Here is a 24,884-nt window from a genome sequence, read left to right on the forward strand (position 1 = left end):
TACGATCATATGAGTATACGATCGATGTTATACGTGTATGGTTTGAAGATGAAGTCAAAGCACTGGTTTTCAATTTATAAATACCGAGATATTTCTCGTAGTTTTAAAATTCATTACTTACATGTTATGTGTCAAATATATAAGGATAGGCGTCAAACCGAATATAATTAGGTAGATATTATACATGTGTAATAAACTATGTGACTGGTACCTGCCTTATCTCATAACGAATCACTAATTAATAATACCTGTTTTCATTATATTTAATAATATTGTGATAAATCAGAAAATAAATATTACGGTAGTCATCATGAAATCTTTCAAGGATGTTGACACCGAAAAAATCATTGAATGTTAGTATAATACACTATTATGTTCTTTTAGTTCTCTCTCAACAGTATTTGTCTCATATTATCGTAACACCAACTACCATCATGATCGTTTATCATACATCCATGGATTTAATTTAAAGACTATCAACAACTAATGTGACACATTTATTTAATATTTAGACCTATATCCAAATGGTAATTAAACTTGTCCTTATTTTTAACAATTGTTTAACATTAAAAATGTATTTAATTCTGCTTAGTAAAGTGTACACTAAAATATTAAATACTAATTTGAAAAATCTTCATGGTTACCTAAATACTTATGAATTGGAAACGTATCTCGTTGTGTATATTTTCTAGCAACTCACGGGAGATATACTCTTGTAAAAAAAATTAAATCATATCATGACATGAAAATTTAAAAAAAAAGGTAAAAATATTATTTATTAGAATTTAAAGTATTAAAACCGGCTAGTTAGAAAAATATACATAGAAAGTAAAAGTTGTAACGATTGCTAACAAATAGGTCACCAAAAAAAAAAAAAAAAACGAGCTCAAAAATGATAGTAAATACATGTGAAATGTTTACATCATAGCATTATACTCGATACAATAATAATTACATACAACAATATATAACTATAAAACATAATAATAATAATAATAAATGAGAATAGTATAGGCGTACAGAACTATATTATCCTAAATAAAAACTCATTTTCATTAAAACTTAAGTTGTAATTACTTTTTTGGTATAGCCAGTCCTAAAATCACAATAATCATAATAGATGACTACTATAATTAAAATTATATTTATAAAATTGCTATCCGTCGAAATGGACTATATTATTTTATAATTTTATAGTATATATTATATTATGTTCTATAGGGTTAATCTCGTACGACATATATCTTATAAAAAAATATAACAAAAAATATATACAAGGACATCACTGGCTATAAGATCAAAATACACAATATAGTCAAGGTAGATACTTAGTTTTAAATTAAAATTAATTTCCAAGCAATAAACTATTATTTTTCTAGACTATGATTAAATTTCACATAGAATATAGGTTCTTTAAAATACAAAGTGTTTTGAATAGGTAATAGGTAGATATAGTTATTTTTAAAAATGTAAATATCCTGTAAACAAAAATGTTTTATAGCGTTTAACCAAATCCAATCTCATAAAACCATAAATAATGTTTGAAATTTAAATAAAATTAATTCATTATTAAAGATTTGTAAAGGCATTTATTATTTATAATACGTAGTTCAAGTTTTTATTCCTGTTTTGGTGTTTTTTTCGACACTTAATAAAATTAATTTAAAATTCAAGGTACCTAACCATATCTAAAAATCGATCCAAAAAATTCTAAAAATTATTAAGATTGTATTTATTATTAAATAATAAAAATCTAGATATATATTAATTATCATAAATATTTTATTGGACTTATTAAATAACGCCTATTTTTCTTAATAATTAATGGTGATTGTAATATCGAAATCTAATTAATTATAAACTTATATAATATTCCTTTCGCTTTTATAATATTCAATTTTTCTGTTTGAAATGGTGCCTATGTATTTTAAATAATCGTTCACTTGAGTATTTTTAACGAAACCTTCACCTTTTTCAAGTCAGAATACATGAACACGGGATCTATGATTAAAGTCGTTAAATCTAAATTATAAACCTACTAAAGCAGACCACAAAATGGAATTTATAAATCTGGAATTTTGAACCACATATTTTAACTGTAATTAATATGAAAGAAAATAAACTATGAATTTTTAAGTCACGTTTTAAGACAATTATAAGTTGTTGGTAGATAATCCAATTAGAAGATTTAACTTTTACTTAAATGGTTGACCGAACATCGAAACGAAACATATAAATATATGGATTACTTTCTTAAGATTACTAATAAAAGAAAACTAACTACTGTCTCTTCGCTTCAATCATAAAATGATAAAAATTAAGTAATAATTAGATATTTAATATAACATATTGACAAATAATAAGGTATATTTTATAAAAATGCGTCTTGTGAAATTAATCAAAAATATTCAAAAAGAAAAAAACAACAGAATTCAATAAATATATTATTATATCATATTCCTCTAAATTTTAAAATTAATGTAACTACCTATTTTTAGTAAAATGTTTGTTCAAAACTAGACAAATATTTTTATATACCATTATTCATATATTCATTATTAAAATAATGAATATAATATTTAAGAAGATGTAAATTAAATTTTAAATTTTAAAATTCTTCCGGGTTCATATATTTATACGAAAAAAAAATTTTAAATATTAAAGTACAAAGTATTATAATTTTATAACTAATATAATATAGTTCTCGCTTCTCTTATTATCATTAATATTACATTAATAACTGTATGAAGGTGATCAATTTAAAAATTAATTGTTTAGGTATCATAGTATTATGTCATTAATAAATTCAAGAATGACAATTATAGGTAATTTTATAAAGTTAACAAAGGAAGTTAATCTAAAAAAAAAAAAAATGATAATATGACCTAAAATGGTTTTTGTTTGAATGCAAAAATTGCAAAAATGCAAAATTTAAAAGCCATTATAATCATACTAAAAATAAATACCTAGTACTTTTTCTAATTGATTATAATACATTTAATTTTATTTACTGAGTGTATTCATAGTTTTCAACAACACATAAAAAAAAACATTCAATTCTTTTCAAGAAGTGTATTTTTTCAAATGAGTAGTTTTATAATTAAATTATAATTATTGAAATTGTAAAATTCGACATGATTTATAAACTAAAATCATAATATTTATTTAAATTGGAGGAAGTTTGCTATACATTACATGAAAATGTCAAAAAATTCAAAATAAGATCAGTTATTTAAAATGTTATGTTATTGGGTCACATAATATTGAAAAAAGTATCTTCTAAGACTCCTAGCCCAAATAATTCACAATAAATAAAATATTTGACTTATTGATGCAGATAAGGCATTTAAATAAATATCTGAAATACTTGTTTCACACTTACAGCATATTTAACCCTACGGGATTATGACCTCAACCTATACTTTTCATAGTGATTATATTAAAGATTTGGAACACTAAACATAAAAAAAAAAAAAAAGTGATTGAGAAATAGTTTTTCTATTTATCTTCTAATAACATGTATGTTTTAATATAATTAACAAACATTAATGCGTTTACTTAAAATGCTCACATCTTTGTGATTTGCTAATGGAAGCAAGATAGTTTTCCTTTTCAAATAATTACTTCTTAGAATAATATTTGCACTAGAAATAGTTGGAAGACATAAAGTCGATAGTGAATTCAATAACGATAGTCGATAATATCCAAGATTTTTTTTTCTATAACATATACTGCAATAACGTTTACGTCTTCACGATAAGATCAAAGTGCAACTTGAGTTGATTTATATCCAAAGCAGTATTACATAGTACGATTAGGTAATGTTTTATGTTTATGCAATTGAAATTCTTATAGTTGTACAATAATATAAACTAATATTATAATAAACGACATGAGTTCCTTTCAGAAATTTGACTGTATTCATGTGTATGCGGATAGGTTGCTTTGGACTATAATACTATCTAGTTTATGGAACTCAGCTAGTCGATGACTAGAAAAAAATAGAGACATCTATTCAAGTTACTGCGTTCTTTAACGCATTCATATACTGATTAAGGTAAGAAAAATATTCAACTATTTTTGTGATAAAATCCGTGGCGATTTGCCAGGTAAAAATATATATATTAATCATGTGGATCGGATTATTTCGATAGAAAATGTATGTGATTTTTGATATACCCATTTGCATTAAACAACATACAAAATAAATATATTATACTATATTACAAATTATAATACATATATATATTATATATATATGTAATATACAGTACGAATGACCTTATATTTAAAGATGATTCATTTTGAAAGCGCGAAATATTTTCATTAATATAGGCACTTGAGATTACATAATGTCATACAAATATAACCATAATGATTGAGCATTATTTTCTTTAAGTTAACACGTTTCAACATTTGATCTAAGTAGGTACCTAAATCTATCATTTATAAAACTTCTTTAATTTTTTTTTTAAACGTTTTACATGTAATATTACATAAGAATTTTAAATTCCATACAAGTAACCATACTCAGGTCGTAAAGTTAAAATGAATGCCATATCATTTGCAATCTTGTATAGGTAATCAATTCAACGTTATAAATAACTTTTCGTTAAAAGTATTATTATTTATGAAATTATAACTAATAAGCGGAGTTTTTTTATACATTTAAGTAAAAACTTTTTGAAATAATTATTAATTAAGTAACGTTTCTGCTATTATTTTAAAGGGAAATTTATTTTATTTGAGATAAGGTTATTTTAGAATATAAATTATAATTTTTTTAGTTATATTAATTCTCTCATCCTTAAAATATAATTTAAATTTTATTATCATTATGAATAATTACACATATATGTGTTTATAAAATATAAAATAATTAATGTATCGCTGAAATTGTATAGTACCTAATACAAAAAACAATAGTATAAATTAGGTTAGTTAAAAAAACTAAGCATACTGCTTGCATTTTTTCAATTTTTTGAAGTTTTTATCATTCAAAAAAAATTTTTTTTTAAAAAAAAATGCAGCATTATTGACTTAAAGGCAGCCTTTAATCCACTTTAAATCTAAAATACACAATAAAATTTAATAGACTATTATTATGATTTTAAGTTAAAATTAACCTAACTATTGGTAGTTTTTTATAACTTTTATTTTTTATAAGTAATATTTTAGGACAAATTGTAATAGTTTACGTTGACCTAGCCTAATGTCCTGATCCGTTGTATAGATAGTGCTTATACTGCTTAATACATATAAACTGCTCAACTTTGTTGTATCTCGTTCAATGTCATTTAAAAATCAATTGTGTTCATTTTATCTAACTATACATATTATATAGTTTCACTATCATTTTGATTACAGTGTTTAAAAATTGAAATTGATTCTTGTTGCACAATGTCCACCACACGGCAGCGGTATCCGTTGCCATCGGGTGACTTCATAATAACGGCACCGTTAACTCGCTTCAATACACTCTGAGGGCGACCAGTCATGAAATCTAATGAGTTGATTTATAACGGATAGGCGACTCTAGTGCGTTGCATTGAATTCTAATTAACGTTAAAAGTTAATACTAACCATGACACGATGGAGTAAAAATAACAATAATAATTACTATAAGCTCATATATTATAAGCCTTATTAACAAACTTTAGAATCATGAAATATTTATGAAAAATTTTTATAACGGTTATAAACAATAGTATTATTTATTTATTTTATTAGAAATACGATAATACTACTCATATAATTGAATATTATAATAGTACTTTAACACAGATTCTATATAGGCACCTAGTATAATATTATTGTTTATTTTATTAACTATAATAATTGTATTAACTTTTGAAATATAACTTTAATTTTTTCAGAGTGAGCAATTATTATTATTCAGTATACAAGGACATCACAGGAACATTAAAAAAAATATTTTCTCTAACATACAATTACAAAAGTAGATACAGGTTGATTAATGAAATACTGTTAGGTCATATTATTATACATAATATTATCGTAAACAATGAATTGTATAACTGAGGCCTTCTTTTAACAATCAGTTAAAGGAAATCAACATTTTGGACAATGTTTAAACTGTAGATGGTTAAAATAATAATCCATTTTAAGCCAATTTGGATTTAACTAATTAAATATTAACCAAATTTCAGTTTTTTTTTTTATTTAATTTTACCTTCAGACTGTTTTATTAAACAATTTTCATGTATTATGTATTACTGTATTAGGTATTTGTATATATTTTTAAGAAATTATAATAATAATATATTATAACCTGTTCCGCAAACCGAGCGAATGACCTCACAGAACGATGTTTTGAGACGGAATAATATGAATAGGTATTAACTATAAACTATTAATAGGTATTATGATACGATAAGATGAAATCGAAATTTTATTCTAGTCTATGATTATGACAATCATCTCAGGTGCGAATATTAAGAAAACACGGTGAATTTCCCTAGTCACGTGTACCTATATCATAAATCATAATACTAGGCACAATATTATACATTTACTATATATAACTTAGAATTGTTCGAGTGTTAGTGTAGGTCTGTCAACCGCTGTTATAAGCGTAGATAGATGTTAATCTCACGTATATTGGACCAACCGGCCCACTCGCGGGATCCCGAACCGATCATTCGCGGGGAAAATATTGAATGCGCCACTACCATATATATTATAATATAATATTGTAAAAGAAATAATATTAATATGCCAACGAATAAAACATATAATATGATTAACTGGTGTTTTTTTTTTCTCGGAGAAAATAAAATAGTTTCACGCGGATCCATTATTTGCAGTGATGGTAGGAGAGAGTTTTTGTGGCGTAACTGCAGCGTGTTCTGATTATCGTCCACACTGTAACGTCGCTATAATATTATAATTTATAATATAGGCGTGCGGGTACCGCGATGATTACCATGGCTGGATAAAGCCGTGATTTATATAAAAACACGCGCACGCGAGGAGGTGCCGATTTCTGAACGGTTGGTCGGAAAAAAGGCATGGGTACCCGATGCTGCAAGTGAGATATTCATCTCTAAGGAGAGAGGTGAATCGCATAATTAGTACTATAGTTATGGGGGGGGGGGGGGGTGGCAGAACACATAAGTAAACATTTAGGGTTGTAGTTGCGACGTTGCTTATATATACTGCAAGTTGTATATTTTTTTTTCATTGAAGTAAACTTGATATGAAATAAGTTTTAAGCTTATTAATACACGTTAAACTATTTAATTATGAAAACAACCAGGAAAACAATAATATTTTAAAACGTTAAATTAAATCGAGAAAACTTGTGAAATGGACATTTGAAAATAATTCGAGGGACGTCACGGATAGCCGAAGAATAATAATTGCTAAGAGGCCGAGGATCGTAATTTACAAATGTATTTGTTACGTCCAAAAATCGTATAGGTAGTAGTATAGGTTTCAGTGTGGTCTTCTGGTCGTTTCGACATATACCTAATCGATACAACTAATAAAATAAAATAAACAACAACAACAACAATAATAAACGCATTCGCATATATAGTCATATATATTATATACATGTACACGACTTTAGTACCTATCCGTCGGCTATTATATAACTATTACATCGTGTACCTACAATAATATATACGTGATAAAACCGTCGTGGATCGGTCGAATCGAACCGTTGTGATACAACATTCGGAGCTTCGCGTGCCCATAAATATCATAAAATTATTTTTAGGTACTTACGAGATCCTTGTCGTACTGCGGACAGTCCTGGACGTTGAGTGCAAGAGGATCGCATGGACCTCGACGGTCAACGGGGTCGTCGTGCGGGGTTGCGTTCTCCGCGGACGTAATCTAAGCACACATATGAAAGTGTAAGCACGTCGCGCGAGCGGTTGCGGCGATGCCGTCGGTCGGCGGGTTGTCGTCGGCGGTAGATCACCAGGTCGTCGGCTCCGGGTCTGCTGCAGTGCGCATTACTCGCGAAGATTGCGACGAGCGTGAAACACTCGCGTGGTACGAAGAAGGCGCGCGGACGACTCGGCGTCGGGTACCGAAACGTCGCGGTTTTCGTCGGCTGATCAACGTGCCGTTACAGAATTAATAACAGACGTCTATAATATGCGTATAATAAATATTTCGCGTAAACGAGGAGACGTGTAGACACACCCCGAACGAGCGTCGCTAAATTTTCAGTTCTCCAGACCGGACGAACAACAAACGACTTTGTCGTCGTGCGATCGATATAATAATATTATACTTAATTATATTACTATACGCGCGTTATAATACATAAAATAATATACTTTGAACAGAACGAGTAAAACGACGATCGCAATATTACTATATTATTATTATGATTTAGTTGTTATTATTATTATTGTTGATGGTGTTGCTGTAGCCGACGACCGCTGTGCGTGCGTCGTATATTGCGTATGACCGACGGACCGACACTGAGAGAGCACTGCCGCGGCTGATTTGACGACGGCGGTGTGCGCGTAACGCGGTCGGTGGCGATCGCCGGGGGACCGGCCGAAAGACTTGCAGCGTCCTCCACCATGCAGCCCGGGCCACTTCCACCGGGCCGTACAGCGGTCGTCGCCACTCGTCGCCGCCGCCGCCACTACCATTTCGCGTGCGTTCTTCTCCGCGGCGGCCGGTGCAACGCCCCCGTGGACGATCGCTGCGGGTCGACGACGCGGGTTTTTTCACACGGCTCGGAACAAAGAGACGCGCGCGCGGCGTCTGCGGGCGAACCCGTGCCCGTTCGGTCGCTGCCGCCGCGTAGAGAAGACTTTTCGTCTGTGCAAAGGGCACGCGTGAGGCGGCAACTGTCGCGTGACCGGGTTACCGGCACCGCGGTCGCGGGTAGGGTCAGCAGGGTCGCCAAATTAAATTTAAAATTCAAAATACGTCTGGACCGGAAAAAAAAAATTAATACGACGTATTTCAAATGTCACGAACAACTTACTCACGAAGCTAACATATTTTTTTTTCTACGAAAGTTCCTCGAATTTGGCAAGTGAAAGATCTCTGTTTTGACGAGTGTGCGAGTTGATTTCAGTTAATGTTGGTTTCGACACTAGTTTTCCAAATGAAATTTGTCGTTATACTCCCCTTTGCCGAACGGACAACCGTTTCTTTTTAATAGTAAGTTAAAATGTCATTTGTAAATATTATCTGCATTATAATGTTTTTATTAATATAATATATATATATTAGAATAATATCTCAACAGTATAGGTTAATAACGTAAGTACCAACTGAATATAGTATATAGATAGACGTAACATTTTTAAGCTTAATAAAAAACAACTTTGTCACAGTCCACAGACACACATTTAATGATACAAGACTTTTGGGGCATGTTACCTGCACGATTACTTGTAGATGGTTTTTTTTCGAAAACTGCTTACACCGTATAGCAGCACTTACGCTGTACACGATGAGACTGTGATCTTCGGATTTGTTTCAAACGCTTCAGTGATTGATATTGATTTATAATCAATGGAATTTTGATGAATTTACATTTTTTTTCTTTGTACATAAAAACTTTGTTATTACTTCGGTATAATATCTTTAAATGTTCCGCATTATATTATAGTATTATACACGTATCTATATTAGTACTTAAGTACGTCGTTTTATATTTAAGATCCATGGCTCTTGTACTGTAAGCATATAAAATTATATTTTTAATGGGAATTTTATTTCGTGCATATCTTCCTACAGTATCACATAGTATAGACAGGGGTACTTGCACTGATCGCATGTGAGAATCGACTAGAAAATATCTAAATTTTTAATCGCAAGAGTACCTATACCAATAACGTATTGCCTGCGATTGCCAATAAACTAACGACGACGACAACAGCACCGGCTGCAGTCAACAGGAAATCGCAGAGATTCCTCAAACACGCTTATACACATAATATAATACACACGCTATTAGAACTCTATACTAATACGTATAATATTATGACTCATTGTTTGGTATCTGTAAATCCATCACGTCCCGATTGGTATACAACACTCGTTATTACTTGGCCCTCGATACTTTTTTTTTCAAGCTCTGCAACCATTGGTTCGGTCTACTTAGATTTTCCAAGGTTCACTTTATCTGCAAACTTCGTCCGTAAACGGATATGCGTGAGATTTAAAAAACTCTAGTATTATATAATGCCATACTACCTATGTATTACTCGTAAAAACAATTAAATGTCTTTATAGAGACGGACGACTGTGCAAAGAACGAGCTATAAATCATCATTCCTGTAATTGATTATAATGATTATATTATTATTATTATTATTATTATTTTAAAGTAAAAGTATACTCAATTCATACGAACTGTTTACTGAAAAAATATTTATCAAATCTTAATTTTTATAAATAATTAATAACGTAATTACACATTAACGAAACATTAGTTTTTATTATTTAAAAATAATTGTTCGTAATAAGGACAATAATTTATTATTCACATAGATAATAATATGTATTATTATATAATTTATAACACAGCTCATTTAAAATGTATTCATATGATACATAAATACATTGAAATTAAATTAATAATATATATTTATATAATATAACTAAATAGTCTTTTTATATATAGTTATGTTAGTACCTATTGAAACTGATTAGAATATTAGATAGAATTATAAATTATAATAGAAATTTATTAAGTTCTAAATAATATTTAACACTTCTGTAAATAAGCATTTATTATTATTTTTTTTTTAATTCTAACCATACATTTAACAAGCCATTATATAACAAATTCCTAACTCTTGATAATTAATTAAATACTATTTTTAATAATAGTTGTTTAGAACTAATTAGTTAAATAACCTCTAGGTATGTAGAAATATTTGGCCATTAATTCAGCAAAACTAATGCTTGAGAGCTCTGAAGTGTCTTTTTTAATCTTGTTTAACATCTTAATCCAAAATATCTTTTCTTCCGCTAAAGTCGCCTATGGAATAATTAGATAATGCATTTTAAAAAAATATACGATTACTGAATAATATTTCATACTCGTATATGTTCAGTGTTCACTGATCAGAATTTCAGAAAATAAGTTTCTTAATATATTATATAGATAATATAAAACCATAAAAGAATTTATCTAGTAGGTATTTCAAAGTTCAAATTATCTAATTTTATCTAACCAGAACACCAAGCATGTTCAAATATTTATACTTTAAAAAAGAGTATTTTAAGTGGTCTAATTTATATGGTATAAAAAGACATTCATTTATTTTAAAAGAGAAGACAGAAATTATAGCGCAGAAAATAATGGTAATATTGTAAACAATATATATTTTTTTTTAAATCTGATTTCAATAGATAGTACTTATATGGTTATATAGTATACATATAGTACATATCATTACAATTTACAATGTTTCACCATGTTTTGTTTTCGTATATTGCCACCCACCTAGGTACCTACTAAACACTTATAAATTTATAATTATAAATTATTTATAAATGTATAATTTATAATATTAAAGCTTCACACCAAAATGAAATTAATGATTGAAATTCAAAATTTAAATATTAATAACTTCCTACACAAACATGGCTATACAAATACTTGGAAACTATTAATAAAAATATTCTAACGTTTGGTTAGGTTTAAACTTTGAATAAACCAAACAATTAATTATAGTTACTTAACATTTTAATCAATGTTTTTAAAATATTTTAAATTACTTTAATTATTACTTTTAATATAATTTATTGGTCCAGTATAATAAATAATAATTAATACTATTACTAACATATTTCATATTTTAATTTCTTATCAAATAACATAATAATATTGAAATTAATAACCTTTATTTAAATTTATAAAAATCGATAGGTATTTAAATTGTTTTATTATCAGTGAAAACCAACAATAGTTGTCAAAAAAATCAAGATTTCATCATTGTACATAATACCTATAATCTATATACTTAACTACAAAATGTTTAGAAAAAAATATACCGTTGTAAATATCGAGCTATATATAATCGCACATTACAATATTTATTTAAACATTTTTAAATGAATACCTATTTTTTGAAATAAAAGTTATAATAACTATTATTAATTAAAATACATATCTATTAAAGATATAACTAAAACTTTGATTAAATTGAATCCTGATCAGTGTTAAAACATTTAATTTAATTTATCAATATTATCGAAGATAAATAGGTATGATAATAAATTTACTTGCAATGTAAACGAATGTTTGGATCCCGCGTTAGATACTAAACGAAAACTTAGTGGATTTTCTTTCACATGTTCAATCACAGTTATGTTCCGACTCTAAAATAAAAATTATAAGTTTACCATAATGACATTGCCTGGAAAAACTTACCTTTATGTGAGTTTTGTATTCCAACAGTCCACATTTTTGTTCTTTGACAATCAATAACATATTGTTCAATATAATCACATGTAGTTTCTTCTTCGTTCCCGTGATCATTAAATCGCCTTCAGCGTGTAATTCAAAACAATTGTTATATAGATCGACCTGTAAAGAACAATACATTTTTACAGTTGATTTAAATTGTATTATAATTTTGTATTATTATAGTTAACGAAACATGAATTATTATTTGAATATAATGACAATCTATTATGCTATAGAGTGCAGGAGGTGATTATTACATTTGTTTTATCCTTCAAAATATGTTTCATCATTAATCGTATATCCTTAATACGGCCTTCTTTTTCATATTTATTTTTCGTCTCATCAATAATTTTAGCTAAAATAACCATTTTGTCATAAGCTTTTACGACTATAGAGTGATCGTTTTCGTTATATGAAGTATATGCTGCTAATTTCTGTAAAAATATAAACACTATATTTAAAATTTATTGCTATACTTCAAGTAGGTACTATTATTTATATTATATTATGAGAAACTCTTATGTAGCTCAATTGTTCGAATATATATAACATAAGTCAAGTACACTTCGTCATTGAATATGGATAATTTAAGGAATAGTGTTGTAAATACTTCAAGTTTCTTATTTCTATTACGTTTATTACAAAATAACAAAAACCGTTAAATATGATTATTATACGTTTGAATAACCAATATTATCAGAATTTAAACTTCAATTGATCATAAAAATGTATATCTTTATTTTGAGGTTTTTGATTTCTAATTATAAAAATATAATATGAATAATTTTGTATTCAATATAAAAATCGGGTATTAAGAATAAAATTTTTATGAATTTTTACTCGGAAAATAATTTGAAAATTGTCATATTTTGTAAAACTTTTAACTTAAAACATTTATAAAAAAAATTGTGACCATATGTGTTTTTGATATGTATAATTTTCTATTCTAAAACAAAAATTATATCATACTTATATAAATCTATAGTTGAAATTTTCTAAATCTATAAATAAAACAATAAGTCAAAAATGTTTGAATATTAGAATTATCATACCTAGACAATTTTAAATATAAATATTTGGAGATCAATTTCAACATAATACCTTTAGTAATAAATGATATCTTAAAATACGCTGTACGGGTAGTACTAGATAAGATCCAAGTGAAAGACGATGTCCTAATTCTTTTTGCCTTTGATATATGATGTTGGTTGATAGTCGACTTTGCATTATTTTTGATATTATTACATCAGAACTAAATATTAATAACAACAACATTACCTATTTTATAGTTTATTGTTTTTAAGTTTTTAACCATTAATATTTTATAATAAGACATTTTAACTATCGAAACTTACTTTTGGAAATTGATGCAGTATGTTGAGTAAATGATAAACTTAAGATGATTCTTTAAAAAACAGTGAGCAATTTGTGTTACGTTATTATTAGCCAATGCTAATTCATTTAAAAATATTCTGTAATTCAAAAAACAAACATTTAAATTTTAAACAATATAACCAACTATATTATAAAGAATTAATTTTTATTTATTGGTGTTCTATTAATATATATTTTTAAAATATGAATATACCTATTCGTACAATAAATATATTATGTAAATTATGTTTATGTTGCTCCGACCCTTTCTGGCCTATCAATTTCTAGCTTATATTGTGGTTTATGTCTATTTATACATTATAACAACTATACGAATGGTGCATATAGCATATGTACCAATGTACCCTTTAGTGAAATTAACTATTTAATACCATTTTTTTTCATTATTATTACTACTATTATTATTACAATACTTTATAAAATGACTATCCAGGACCAACCAGAGAAGTAGATACACCTATTAGATATAAATTATAATCTATATATGTATTAAGTTATAGTAACACCCATGAACACTGCACATAATAGGATGTTGCCATTTCCTCTAAATCAATAATATTTGTACATTTTTAACACCATTATCACCCTTAAGTAATGTGTTACCCATACTTTACACCAGAGGCATAGCCAGAATTTTTTTTATGGGGAGGGCTAAACACTTTTCACTTGAGTTATTGAAAATCAAAAACAACAAAAAAATTAATAAACACTTTTAATAATACTTTATTTAACTCAAATATTCTATTATACAACTAATAACAAGAAATTTATTAATTAAATAATTAACATTTGTAAGACAAATTTCCATATTTAAATTTAAATATTTAAAAACAACATAAAAAATACGGCCAATGGGAGGGCTATAGTCCCTTTAGCCCCCCTCCCTTTTCTACGCCACTATTTTACACCTATAATATGTATTAAAAAACAAAAATAAACTAATAATTTTGTATACTTAAAATAGTTAAATAAGTACCTTGAAAATTCATAAATTTCCGTGATATTTCCAAATAATTGATTACAATGCTCTTTTGACAATATTTGTTTATGCTTCCAATATTCCAAATATTCCTAGTATATTTTTATAAAATTTAAATTATATTAAAATTAAATATTTATTTTAACCAAAAGATATTTTTCTAATTAGCTATTATTATAGCTATTGCAATAATTAATACCTAATATTTTAAAGTTAAATTAATAGACTATTGCGCTACCTACAATTAATATTTCAGAGGTACTTCTCTATGGCACTACCCATTATCATTGCGTCACTTATTTATAAATTTATTATACCAAGTTTACCAAGTTCGGAACAATATTGGCTTATTTTTTGAACTTACAAAATCTATCACAAAGTTTTGAAAATGTAATATTTTTTATATATTACTATTATTATTAAATATGAAAATATAAGTGTTTATTTTTCTAATTTCACCAATTTTATTTTTAATGTAACACTTTTAGTTTAGTTACAATTCATTGTTTGTTTACATTTTTGCGTTCTTGTTTTGATTTCTTGTAATAAAGTTTTCAAATGCTTGTTTGAACACTAGTTTTAATAATTTCAAGTAATTTGAGCCCAAATAATAACTGAATCAAATGATTACAGAAACGTCACAACTCACAAATCACATATTTTATAAAATTGAGATATTATATAGGTAGTAAACACGTATACTAGTCATGAACTCATGTCTTTCTGTACAGTATACGTTGTGTACTTGTGTATAAAAACGTCTTTACTGTCTTTAGTTATATAATTAGTACATGATATATTTAAATAAGTATTTATTTTTAAATTATTTATATTATACATTATCAGTTATCCAAAAGTTTTAAATAATAATTGACTCATGACGTTTTTGCAATCATCGATTCAACTATACAATAAATATATAATTTCTTATTACAAATATATAAATAAAAACAAATTATTCAGTCAATATTCGATGTAGGTATAATTAATTTTTTATTACATTTAATGCAATAAAAAAGTTAAAAATTAGATTTTGTCGTTAAAACTTAAAATGACACATCGAAATCATTACATCAACTATTATTTCAAGCTTTATGATATAGATTTATAGGTTTATATAAATTTTTATATCTAATTTTAAGAAAAATGATAATTTTTATTAAGATTAATAGTTTAATAGTAATTAGGTAGGTAGGTACCTGTAAATTAAAAGCATAATATTATTGTTATCCATTTTTCAGTAATCACTAATTTGTATTCAATTTTAAATAATTCTAGTTACTTATTAAGATTTATAAGTTAAAGTATGTATGTAAGCCGAATAGTCTACTTTCTATGTATACAAAATTACAAACATATTAATAAATGTTTTTATAGAAAAAATAATGCTTTATAAATTTTATATATTAATCTATACTGTGATAAATATTAATAATAAATAGGGCTCGGATTTTAAAGCATAATAAGCAACTAAAAAAGAACACGATTGTTTTAAAAAAAGTATGATCAATAATTAACATGAAATAGTTATAAAAATATGAAATATTAATTTTAATTAAAAAATAATGAACTACCATGTATCTATTTCCCTAGATTTTCAGTAGTGAAACTGACTCTATTATTGTTCGACAAAATATTTATATACGTAGAAAACAAACTCTCTACATCCAATGAAATGATCGCTGCATACCTACTTCATACAAGAGGTTTCAATTTACAACACTAAATCGTAAACTTTGAAACGATCGACATCGATGTTGTATGCATACTGACCGTATAACCTAAGTACTGCAGGCTATATTATGTAAATCGATAATCTACGTTTAATATATTTAATAAACAAGCCGATAATAATCCAATATCCGCATTCTGGGTTTTTACGTTTCTTATTTATTCAATTTTTTATTATAATCATAGTAGCATAATAAAAATATAAAAATTCTTCAGCTGAAATAATTAAAATAACAATAAAACAGCAAAAAAAGCATTTTTATAAAAAAAAATAAATTGGTTTATTTGGAATCAGAATGACGTGAAACAAATTTATGTATAAAAATTAGATTTCTATCTCATAATATATGAAAAAAGAAGCATATGCTTTAAAATCCAAGCCCTAATAATAAACTTACCTCTACAATTTCTTTCAAATGATTTACATATGATTCTTCAGTTTCCAAAATCTCAGTTATCACTAAATTTTTTTTATTAATTATATCATTTATATCACAATAATTATTATTCATTATGCCTAACACATACCTTATATTACAAATTACAACATCACATGTATACGAGTAGGTAAAAGACTGTTCTCATACAGTATAGTAGTAGTATACCACCATCAGTATTATATCTTTGAAAAATAATATTAACATAATATGCACTTAAACGTACAAAAGGTAAGTAATTATGTATTTTCAATAATACGTCATTGTTTATTTCCATAAAAAATTTTTTAAATTTTTAATGAGTAATAAATTTAGAAATTATACAGGTTTGTACAACATTGTAATAATAATCATAAAAAAAAATAATCTAGTTAACCTCCTATATAAGTCACTGCGTGTTATTTTTTTTATTTCAATAATTAAAAAGTAAAATCAATTAAAAGTATGACATGACATCACACCACTATTTAATACTTAACCTTATTTAATTATTTGTTCAGAGAAGGGGAAGATATACCTATATGGTTCTGTTTTAATACGTAAAACCACATTTATATACCCACCTAATACAATCAGTGGCGTAGTTATGATTTTTTTCTGGGGGGGGATATACAATTTATTGGTTAAACATAAAGTGGGGGGCTCCAATAAGTCAATGATTTAAACATTAAAAAAAAGGCTCTGGGGGGGGATCTATCCCCATATCCCCCCCCATAACTACGCCACTGAATACAATATCTACTATAGTACTATACCTAACAATAAAAATCCTATTCCTCCATACACAACAATATTTTCCATCAATCGATTTTATCAAAAACTAATGTTGCTTTTATTTATTGAGACATAATTATTATTATGTAATATATTATTGACACAATTAATTATTACTAATTTACTGTATTAAGTATTTTAAACGGGATTTAATTAACCACTTTAAGTATTGTTTTAGATGGAACACAATTTACCACTTTTTTTTTTAGGTAATACTGATTCAGTGGCGTATATTGGTTTTTATTTCGAAGGGGGCCAATTATATACTTGGATTTCATGGAGAAGTTCTATGTCATTCCATGTCAAAAATAACAATTTTTAATAAATGCATTTTCCATTTCGGGTGGGGTCGAGCCCCCTTGGTCCCCCCATAAATACGCCCCTGTACTCATTACTCAAGTATACTTAATAAAAAAAATAAAATGAGACTTAATTTACTGAATACGGTCTGCAATTTAAAATCATTGAATCTTATGGTCCACACAGACTGCAATGGTAGCTGTAACATTCTATTGTCTTTAGTCTTTCGCCGAGGCGGTAATTTGTGTATAACTGACGGCTACATAAGAAACCTATGAGGTTCACTTGATATTCTTTCTTTGATAATTGGTAAATTAACTGCTGTAATATTAAGCATAAATGAATTAATAAATTCTTCAGAACGTACAATTTACTTTGTTATACGTTAATAAGACAGAGATAGGTAACGAATGAAAGTTTAAGGTACCGTACATCCGCTTAAGAAGACATCATACCTGCCACCTGGCACATGTGTAGTCTCCGTCTTACTTATGTATAACATACCAATATTTAAGTTTAACAGTTCCGGTTTTGTGTTGTTAACTTAAACTTGAAAGTAAAAAAATTATCTGTGTACAATCGTTGGCTATTGATTGCCCATTTATAATACTTTACCTAACTTTTAAGCGAATTTTGAGCATTTGAATCATTCAATTTAAATATTTTACTACTTAACTCATAACAGTCATAACTCGCTTAAAAATTAAAATAATCTAAAAAGCCATCAACAGAACACAGATAACTGTCATACCTTTAAGTTTAATAATAGGTCAATTCACTCTAATACTTAAGTTAACAACACAAAAGTACAAAACACAAACTACGGAACCTAAATATTGGTATGTTATACATCGTTAATGCATGCGGCCAAAGCCATGCGGATATGAGTGGTATTAACTATTAGGACGTGTTTACATTCTCGTAGTTTTATCAGAGCGCCATTTTTTGATATTTTAATTTTTAATATTAATAGTTTAAAACACGATGTAGAGAAGATACATCGTGGTTTAAAAACAGAATAAAAATAAAATAATACTTACATAGGTAATATTGTTCTGTGATAATATGATTAATATGATATTATCTTTAATCTTTTTAACCGATTACTGATTAGTGATTAGTGATAAATGATTAGTAGTCTAAAAAGATATAATCACCTAAACCGTGATAATAATTAATAATATTATGCTAAATGAAATGAATGCATGAATACTGAAACTGAATAGTGAATAATGAATATACATTTAAATAAATCCTTCATAATGGCTTCAACCGTCATCGTTAAGTTTTAAAGGTAAAGCACTAAAACATTAGAATTCGTGGGCCGTGGCTTTACGCCAATAACTAAAAAGAATGTATACTTATAGTTTGTTATCTTAGGAAATAGTAAATTTTGTAATACATTACAGAATATTGTATTATTTTTGAAATGTGTCAATATTAAACGTTTAGTAATTGTTCGTATTAAAATAATTTGTATTTTACAGAATAGAATTAGTCATTATACTTACATACAAATTTTAATACATCATCATGAAAATTTCCCGATTAAATATCCAAATTCGAACAATTTACACTAGCATTCGTTTGCAAACCAAGCCATCTGAATTGTATGATCAACGGGTGAATGATGGTCAATTAATCAACGATGATCATCAGCGTAAGATTGTCAAACAGCTAGATGACGTATATACATCATTGAAAGATTATTCACCACCATCACAAAATGTAATTTCAAAATTGTTTGGTGGACTGAAAAAGCCCTTAAACGGTGTTTACATGCATGGATCAGTTGGATGTGGTAAAACCATGTTAATGGATTTATTTTTTTCCTGTTGCGAAGTAATTATTTTATTTTGTAACTATTAGCATTGTTACTAACATATTTTTAAAGTTGATTACAAAATTAAAACACAAGTATAAAGTTGTGTATAACAATATTGATGAGTATATGTTTTAATCAGAATCAATTTGCAGTTGATTATTTATTTAATATAACTGTTTTTTAACATGAACATTTTTTTCTTTGTTATTAATTAAGTATACCTTAAATTGTTGATATATAAGAAATAAAATAATGGCAAAAAAATGTATACATTTTAGTACAAATTACTACTCAACACAATATTAATAATTGGGATTACTCAAAATTCATACTAATTATATGCAAATTTTCCAATTTTGTAGGTCGAAAAAAAACGAAGAGTCCATTTTGATGAGTTTATGTTGGATATTCATAATAGAGTTCATAATTTAAGATTAAGCACTAAAAACAATTTTGATGCAATTCCAATGGTTGCTGATACAATTCTAGAACAATCATGGTTACTTTGTTTCGATGAATTTCAGGTACTTAAAATAAAATTATTTCTTAAGTATCACACTTCTAATTGTAGGACTATCATAAATTCTTGCTAGGTGACTGACATAGCAAATGCAATGATATTGAAACGACTTTTCACTGAACTTTTTGATAAAGGTATGGTTATGGTAGCGACCAGCAATCGTAAGCCAGATGATTTATATAAGAATGGACTACAACGATTTTTGTTTTTACCATTTATACCAGTTTTAAAACAACATTCTATAGTAGTAAATTTGGATTCTGGAATTGATTATAGAGTTATAAGAGCAAAAAGTGGATATAAATCATATTTTGTGTGAGTAGGTATAAATTATAAACTTTATTTTTATAAAAACAATAACTCGAGGTACTATTACACTATCAATGTGTTTCATTATTCTTTGTTATCCATGCTCAGAATTTTCTTGTTATTCACTAAATTAAATAATATTGTCTAGTATAGCCCATAGAGGTAAAATTATTATAAGTTTTTTAATAAACACATTCAATAACCTCAAAATCACTACGGAAAAGTAGTTGATTATTTTCAACTATTTAGTATATTAATTTAAACATGTTATTGATAGAATAATGGTTCCTCAGCTAATAACTTAAGAATTTTTAAATACAAAATAGACCAAAGTTTTATGGTACTTAATTACAAATTTATTGTTATTTACTGAAAAATGTTTATTTAATTTTCCATAGGCGAAATGTTGATTCCATAAAAGATTTTGAAAACTCTATTAAAAGATTTACAAATAGTGAAAATGATACTGTTAGACCAAGAACTTTAGTTATTATGCAAAGGAATCTTACATTTCAAAGAGTATGTGGACAAATCTTGGATGCTTCTTTTGAAGAACTATGTGATAGGGTAAATATTATATTTCACCCAATATACTTTAAAAATTTACAATAAAAATGCTTTAGCCTTTAGGAGCTGTGGATTACTTATATTTAGCTCAAATGTTTCACACAATAGCTATTAGAGATGTTCCTCAACTGGATTTAGATTCATTATCGCCATTAAGACGTTTTATCACTCTGATTGATACACTTTATGACAATAAGGTAACTTTATAGATTTTATTTTTTCATTAACAATAAGTAATATAAAATTTTTTTTAGATATTTGTTCTAATATACGCCGATAAACCAGTAAAAGAATTATTTGTAGCTAAAAAAACAGGTGGATTAGGTGATGACCAAAAGGTTCTTATGGACGATTTGAATTTACAACCCGAATCGGTAAAGTATTATAACATCTTATAAGTTTCTAATATATTAAAAATTATAAATATCATAAAATCTACTATTTCAACTAATGACCGTTTTTACATAGATATTTCTTAAGAGAAACATTTACATGTATAACTCTCAAGAAATTAAGTTGCTCACTGAATTTGGAATTCTATTGATATCTGTTTATTATTAATATTCTCATAAAAATTATTTAAAAAAGTAACATAATACTGCAAAAAAAAAAACTCAATTATTAAATTAAGCTTGAATGTCAAGTGATACATAATTTATTTTTTGTATAAGCCTCATTGACGTATAAACAAGTTTATATACATCTATGATTAGCCTTAATAATATGTTATGACTAGGGTTCGGGATTTTTTGCATTTACATGTATTTTTGTAGTTATCGTAGATTATTCTAGGTGAGTTGTAACTTTGTTTTATGAAATGGTCAAATTAAATACCGATTTGGAATTTGCATATTTCATCATATTTTAAGAAAAGTGTATATTTAAGAAATTTTTAGCATATTTTGGCATATTTTGCATTATTGTTATTTTTATAAATATAAAATTGTTGGGAAAAATCATAATTGGATGGTCATAGTTTGTCGTATCTAACACGTACTTCTGTTTACGATAGTCTCTTTATCTCTTAATAATCAACCTTTTTATTGACAATTCGACAATTAAATAGTTATGGTAAAACCTAATGACATCTAGATTATAAATTGTACAATGAAAAGAAAGCTGTATGTGTCTTTTAATTGTGTCATTTTTTTTATAATCAACTTGTTTTATTTCACATATTTAAAAAGGCCCAAAATAAATAGCACTTTAATAATATACTTAATGCATTTTTCAAAAACAAAATAAAAAATGAGCTGCATATTTTGATGATTTTTTCTGTATATTTCAATCATTTTAAATGCAACAAGTCCTGAACCCTAGTTATAACCAAATATGTTATCTCCATTATACTAATGCTAATACATTACATAGCAAATTTTATTTAATGGTTCACCGTCTAAACTTCTGAAAGTATGATTTAGTTTAGGTTTTTTTTTTTTTAATTCCAATACACAGCAGATTATATTATTAAACCAGTGATTATAACATTAAGCAGTATTCATTATAGTATTAACGTTATGGTTTTAGACTAATGCTAAAGCAAATGTATTTACTGGGGATGAAGAAATATTTGCATTTGATCGAACAGTATCGAGGCTCATGGAAATGCAATCAATTGATTATTGGAAAAATAACCGTTCCAAAGTATAATCGTAAAGTAGTTGGTATTAATATTATTAATTAGTTACCATTTTTATAATCATGTTAAATGATATTGTTATTTGTTTACTTGTTTAGTTACAATTATTTTACTGTGAAATATTATACATGTATGATTATTAATAATTAAGAACAAACTTGGACTATTTAATTGTAGGTGTTTTTCTTCTATGAAATCATAACATATCTAATAATTAGAGAATGCAATAAAATTATTATCTACCTATACAATAATATTAAAATTATTTTATGTACAATTGTATGCTTTAAAAAACTTAAGTTAATAAACTAAAAATATTGTAATTAAAACAAAAAAATATGTATGTTTTCTATTTTCAAAAAAAAGCAATAAATATCTTAAATTAATAATTTTCACTGTAATTTTCAGTTTTTTCTTTTTAAATATCCTTATAGTTTTCTTTTTCCCTTTTAAGCATAGTAAATAAAAGTTTATAAGAATACATAACAGACTGTGAACTAAAGAAATAATTTATCAGTAGACCTATTATTTTTGTTCGCTACATAATAACATGTCAATGTTGGTGGTGGGTGTGATTGTAACATATTTCATTGTAAATACATTTTATTATGCCTACATACAATCAATAATAAACTTATAAAGTCATAATAACTTAACAAATATTTATGTGTTGAACTTTAAATTGTATGTTATTAAATAAAAGATGATTTAAAGCAAAAAAATTGTTTTTTTTTTTTTTGTTCTTATATAAGATTTTCTCATTTGTTTTGTAGGTGTATGGAAATTATTTTAAGCTGTAATTTTTATTTTATGTAAGGTATAGTGGGCATAAAAATAATACTATAAAGAATAGTATTATAAAATTAGGTAACTTAATAATTAATAGTAATTGAAACAGATAATAAAATAAAATAACTAATTAGTGTAGAAAACTGTGTCTTATGTTGAAGTGATAAATATAATATAATTATAAATCATTTAAAATTCTAGTTTGATAAATAGAAATATCAAAGAATTCAAAAACTCTATATTTGTCATTAGTAAGAACTAACCTTGAATTTGGTTCACTAATTTGATCTTGTAATTCTTTATAATCTATATAAAAAAACTTAATATACATTTTTTTAAAAGAATTTCTTATATCACACATGCATATCAATAGAGACATTGTTAATAATTAATGTTATTTAAAACTTTTTAAGTCTAGACAAACTTAATACAAAACATCAAATAGTAGATATTATGCTAGTTTATGAATCATAAGCTATCATTAGTTATGATATTTTAAACAACCTCATCAACTGTCCTGACCTACTATATCTGAAATAGGTTTTTGAGTACCATGTAGAAACATAAGGAAATTAGAGCTTTTTATAACACCTAAGTATAGTATAATACCAAAAGCGCAAATAATACATTCTTTTCAAGAGCTCAGAAGCTTTTGTTTTGGCCAATAAGATTTCAACTGATTTCGTTTTTTTTGTACTTCTTCATATTTATATAAAAGGCTTTAGAATTAATAGTATTATATACTTGTCTTTTATACATATGTTATTGATGTTACAATAGTAGTCATTATAATCTTGTGAAAAGGGCATAGCCCATCAAATCATAAATAAATAAATATTATGTGAAGATTGAAATGAGGTGAACATATGGTTTTCAGTAATTAACTATGGATATTTTTAGCCTTGGGAATAATGTAGTCTTGAATTTTTTAATTTTTAGGTCTTAATGTAAAATTTCATTTTGAAAAATGTTCAGTTATGTCAGGTATGTAAACGATCAATTACTTCATGTAAGGCTAACAACATAATACTTGTTTTTATATTAATAATGAACATTTTTTATGTATTATAGATTTTTTGGAAATAATATTGAAATAAACGGGGGTAAACTTGTTATAATTTAATTGATGTTTCTAACAGGTAAATCTTATATTTAAAGAAATTTCAAGGTGTTAGACTGATGGTTCTATGTTTTT

The 24,884-nt window shown here is 26.4% G+C and overlaps 2 protein-coding genes across 20 annotated transcripts in view; one reads left to right on the plus strand and one right to left on the minus strand.

The window, feature by feature from the left end:
- Positions 1-18,365, minus strand: part of LOC114132307 (pleckstrin homology domain-containing family G member 1-like) — a 47,158-nt gene extending 28,793 nt beyond the window's left edge. For 2 of the 17 annotated variants that reach the window (XM_050202873.1, XM_050202884.1), the window contains exons 1-4: positions 16,928-17,185; positions 14,796-14,890; positions 13,780-13,896; positions 13,526-13,676 (exon numbers count right to left, since the gene is read on the minus strand). In XM_050202873.1, coding sequence (XP_050058830.1) covers positions 13,526-13,676; positions 13,780-13,896; positions 14,796-14,890; positions 16,928-17,041 — 477 coding nt within the window. In that variant the 5' untranslated portion in view covers positions 17,042-17,185. Of the gene's footprint in view, positions 1-9,957; positions 10,282-10,725; positions 10,991-12,240; positions 12,337-12,388; positions 12,545-12,681; positions 12,859-13,525; positions 13,677-13,779; positions 13,897-14,795; positions 14,891-16,927; positions 17,190-18,178 lie in introns of those variants that run through there. The other 15 variants (XR_007604801.1, XM_050202883.1, XM_027997714.2 and 12 more) reach the window with 15 other exon arrangements.
- An 807-nt stretch (positions 18,366-19,172) lies between these two features.
- Positions 19,173-23,071, plus strand: LOC126550767 (putative ATPase N2B). 3 transcript variants are annotated; one of them, XM_050202870.1, is made up of 8 exons: positions 19,173-19,334; positions 19,528-19,882; positions 20,228-20,389; positions 20,459-20,700; positions 21,093-21,261; positions 21,318-21,458; positions 21,516-21,635; positions 22,789-23,071. In XM_050202870.1, exons 2-8 carry the CDS (start codon positions 19,574-19,576, stop codon positions 22,909-22,911), a joined length of 1,266 nt encoding a protein of 421 aa, XP_050058827.1. In that variant the 5' UTR covers positions 19,173-19,334; positions 19,528-19,573; the 3' UTR covers positions 22,912-23,071. The 3 variants fall into 3 exon arrangements, with proteins under 3 accessions (XP_050058827.1, XP_050058828.1, XP_050058829.1); XM_050202871.1 differs by having other exon boundaries at positions 19,182-19,334; positions 19,533-19,882; XM_050202872.1 differs by lacking the exon at positions 19,173-19,334 and having other exon boundaries at positions 19,678-19,841.
- Positions 23,072-24,884: the final 1,813 nt, after the last annotated feature.

Source organism: Aphis gossypii, chromosome 3 (genome assembly GCF_020184175.1).
Source record: "Aphis gossypii isolate Hap1 chromosome 3, ASM2018417v2, whole genome shotgun sequence".
NCBI classification, from domain to species: domain Eukaryota; kingdom Metazoa; phylum Arthropoda; class Insecta; order Hemiptera; family Aphididae; genus Aphis; species Aphis gossypii.

Excerpts from the sequence above, each read along its gene's own strand:
- LOC126550767 (XM_050202870.1), top strand. The coding sequence starts at position 19,574 with ATGAAAATTTCCCGATTAAATATCCAAATTCGAACAATTTACACTAGC. Across the intron at positions 20,701-21,092 it reads GGATATAAATCATATTTTGT|GCGAAATGTTGATTCCATAA; the intron begins GTGAGTAGGTAT and ends AATTTTCCATAG. Across the intron at positions 21,459-21,515 it reads ATACACTTTATGACAATAAG|ATATTTGTTCTAATATACGC; the intron begins GTAACTTTATAG and ends AATTTTTTTTAG.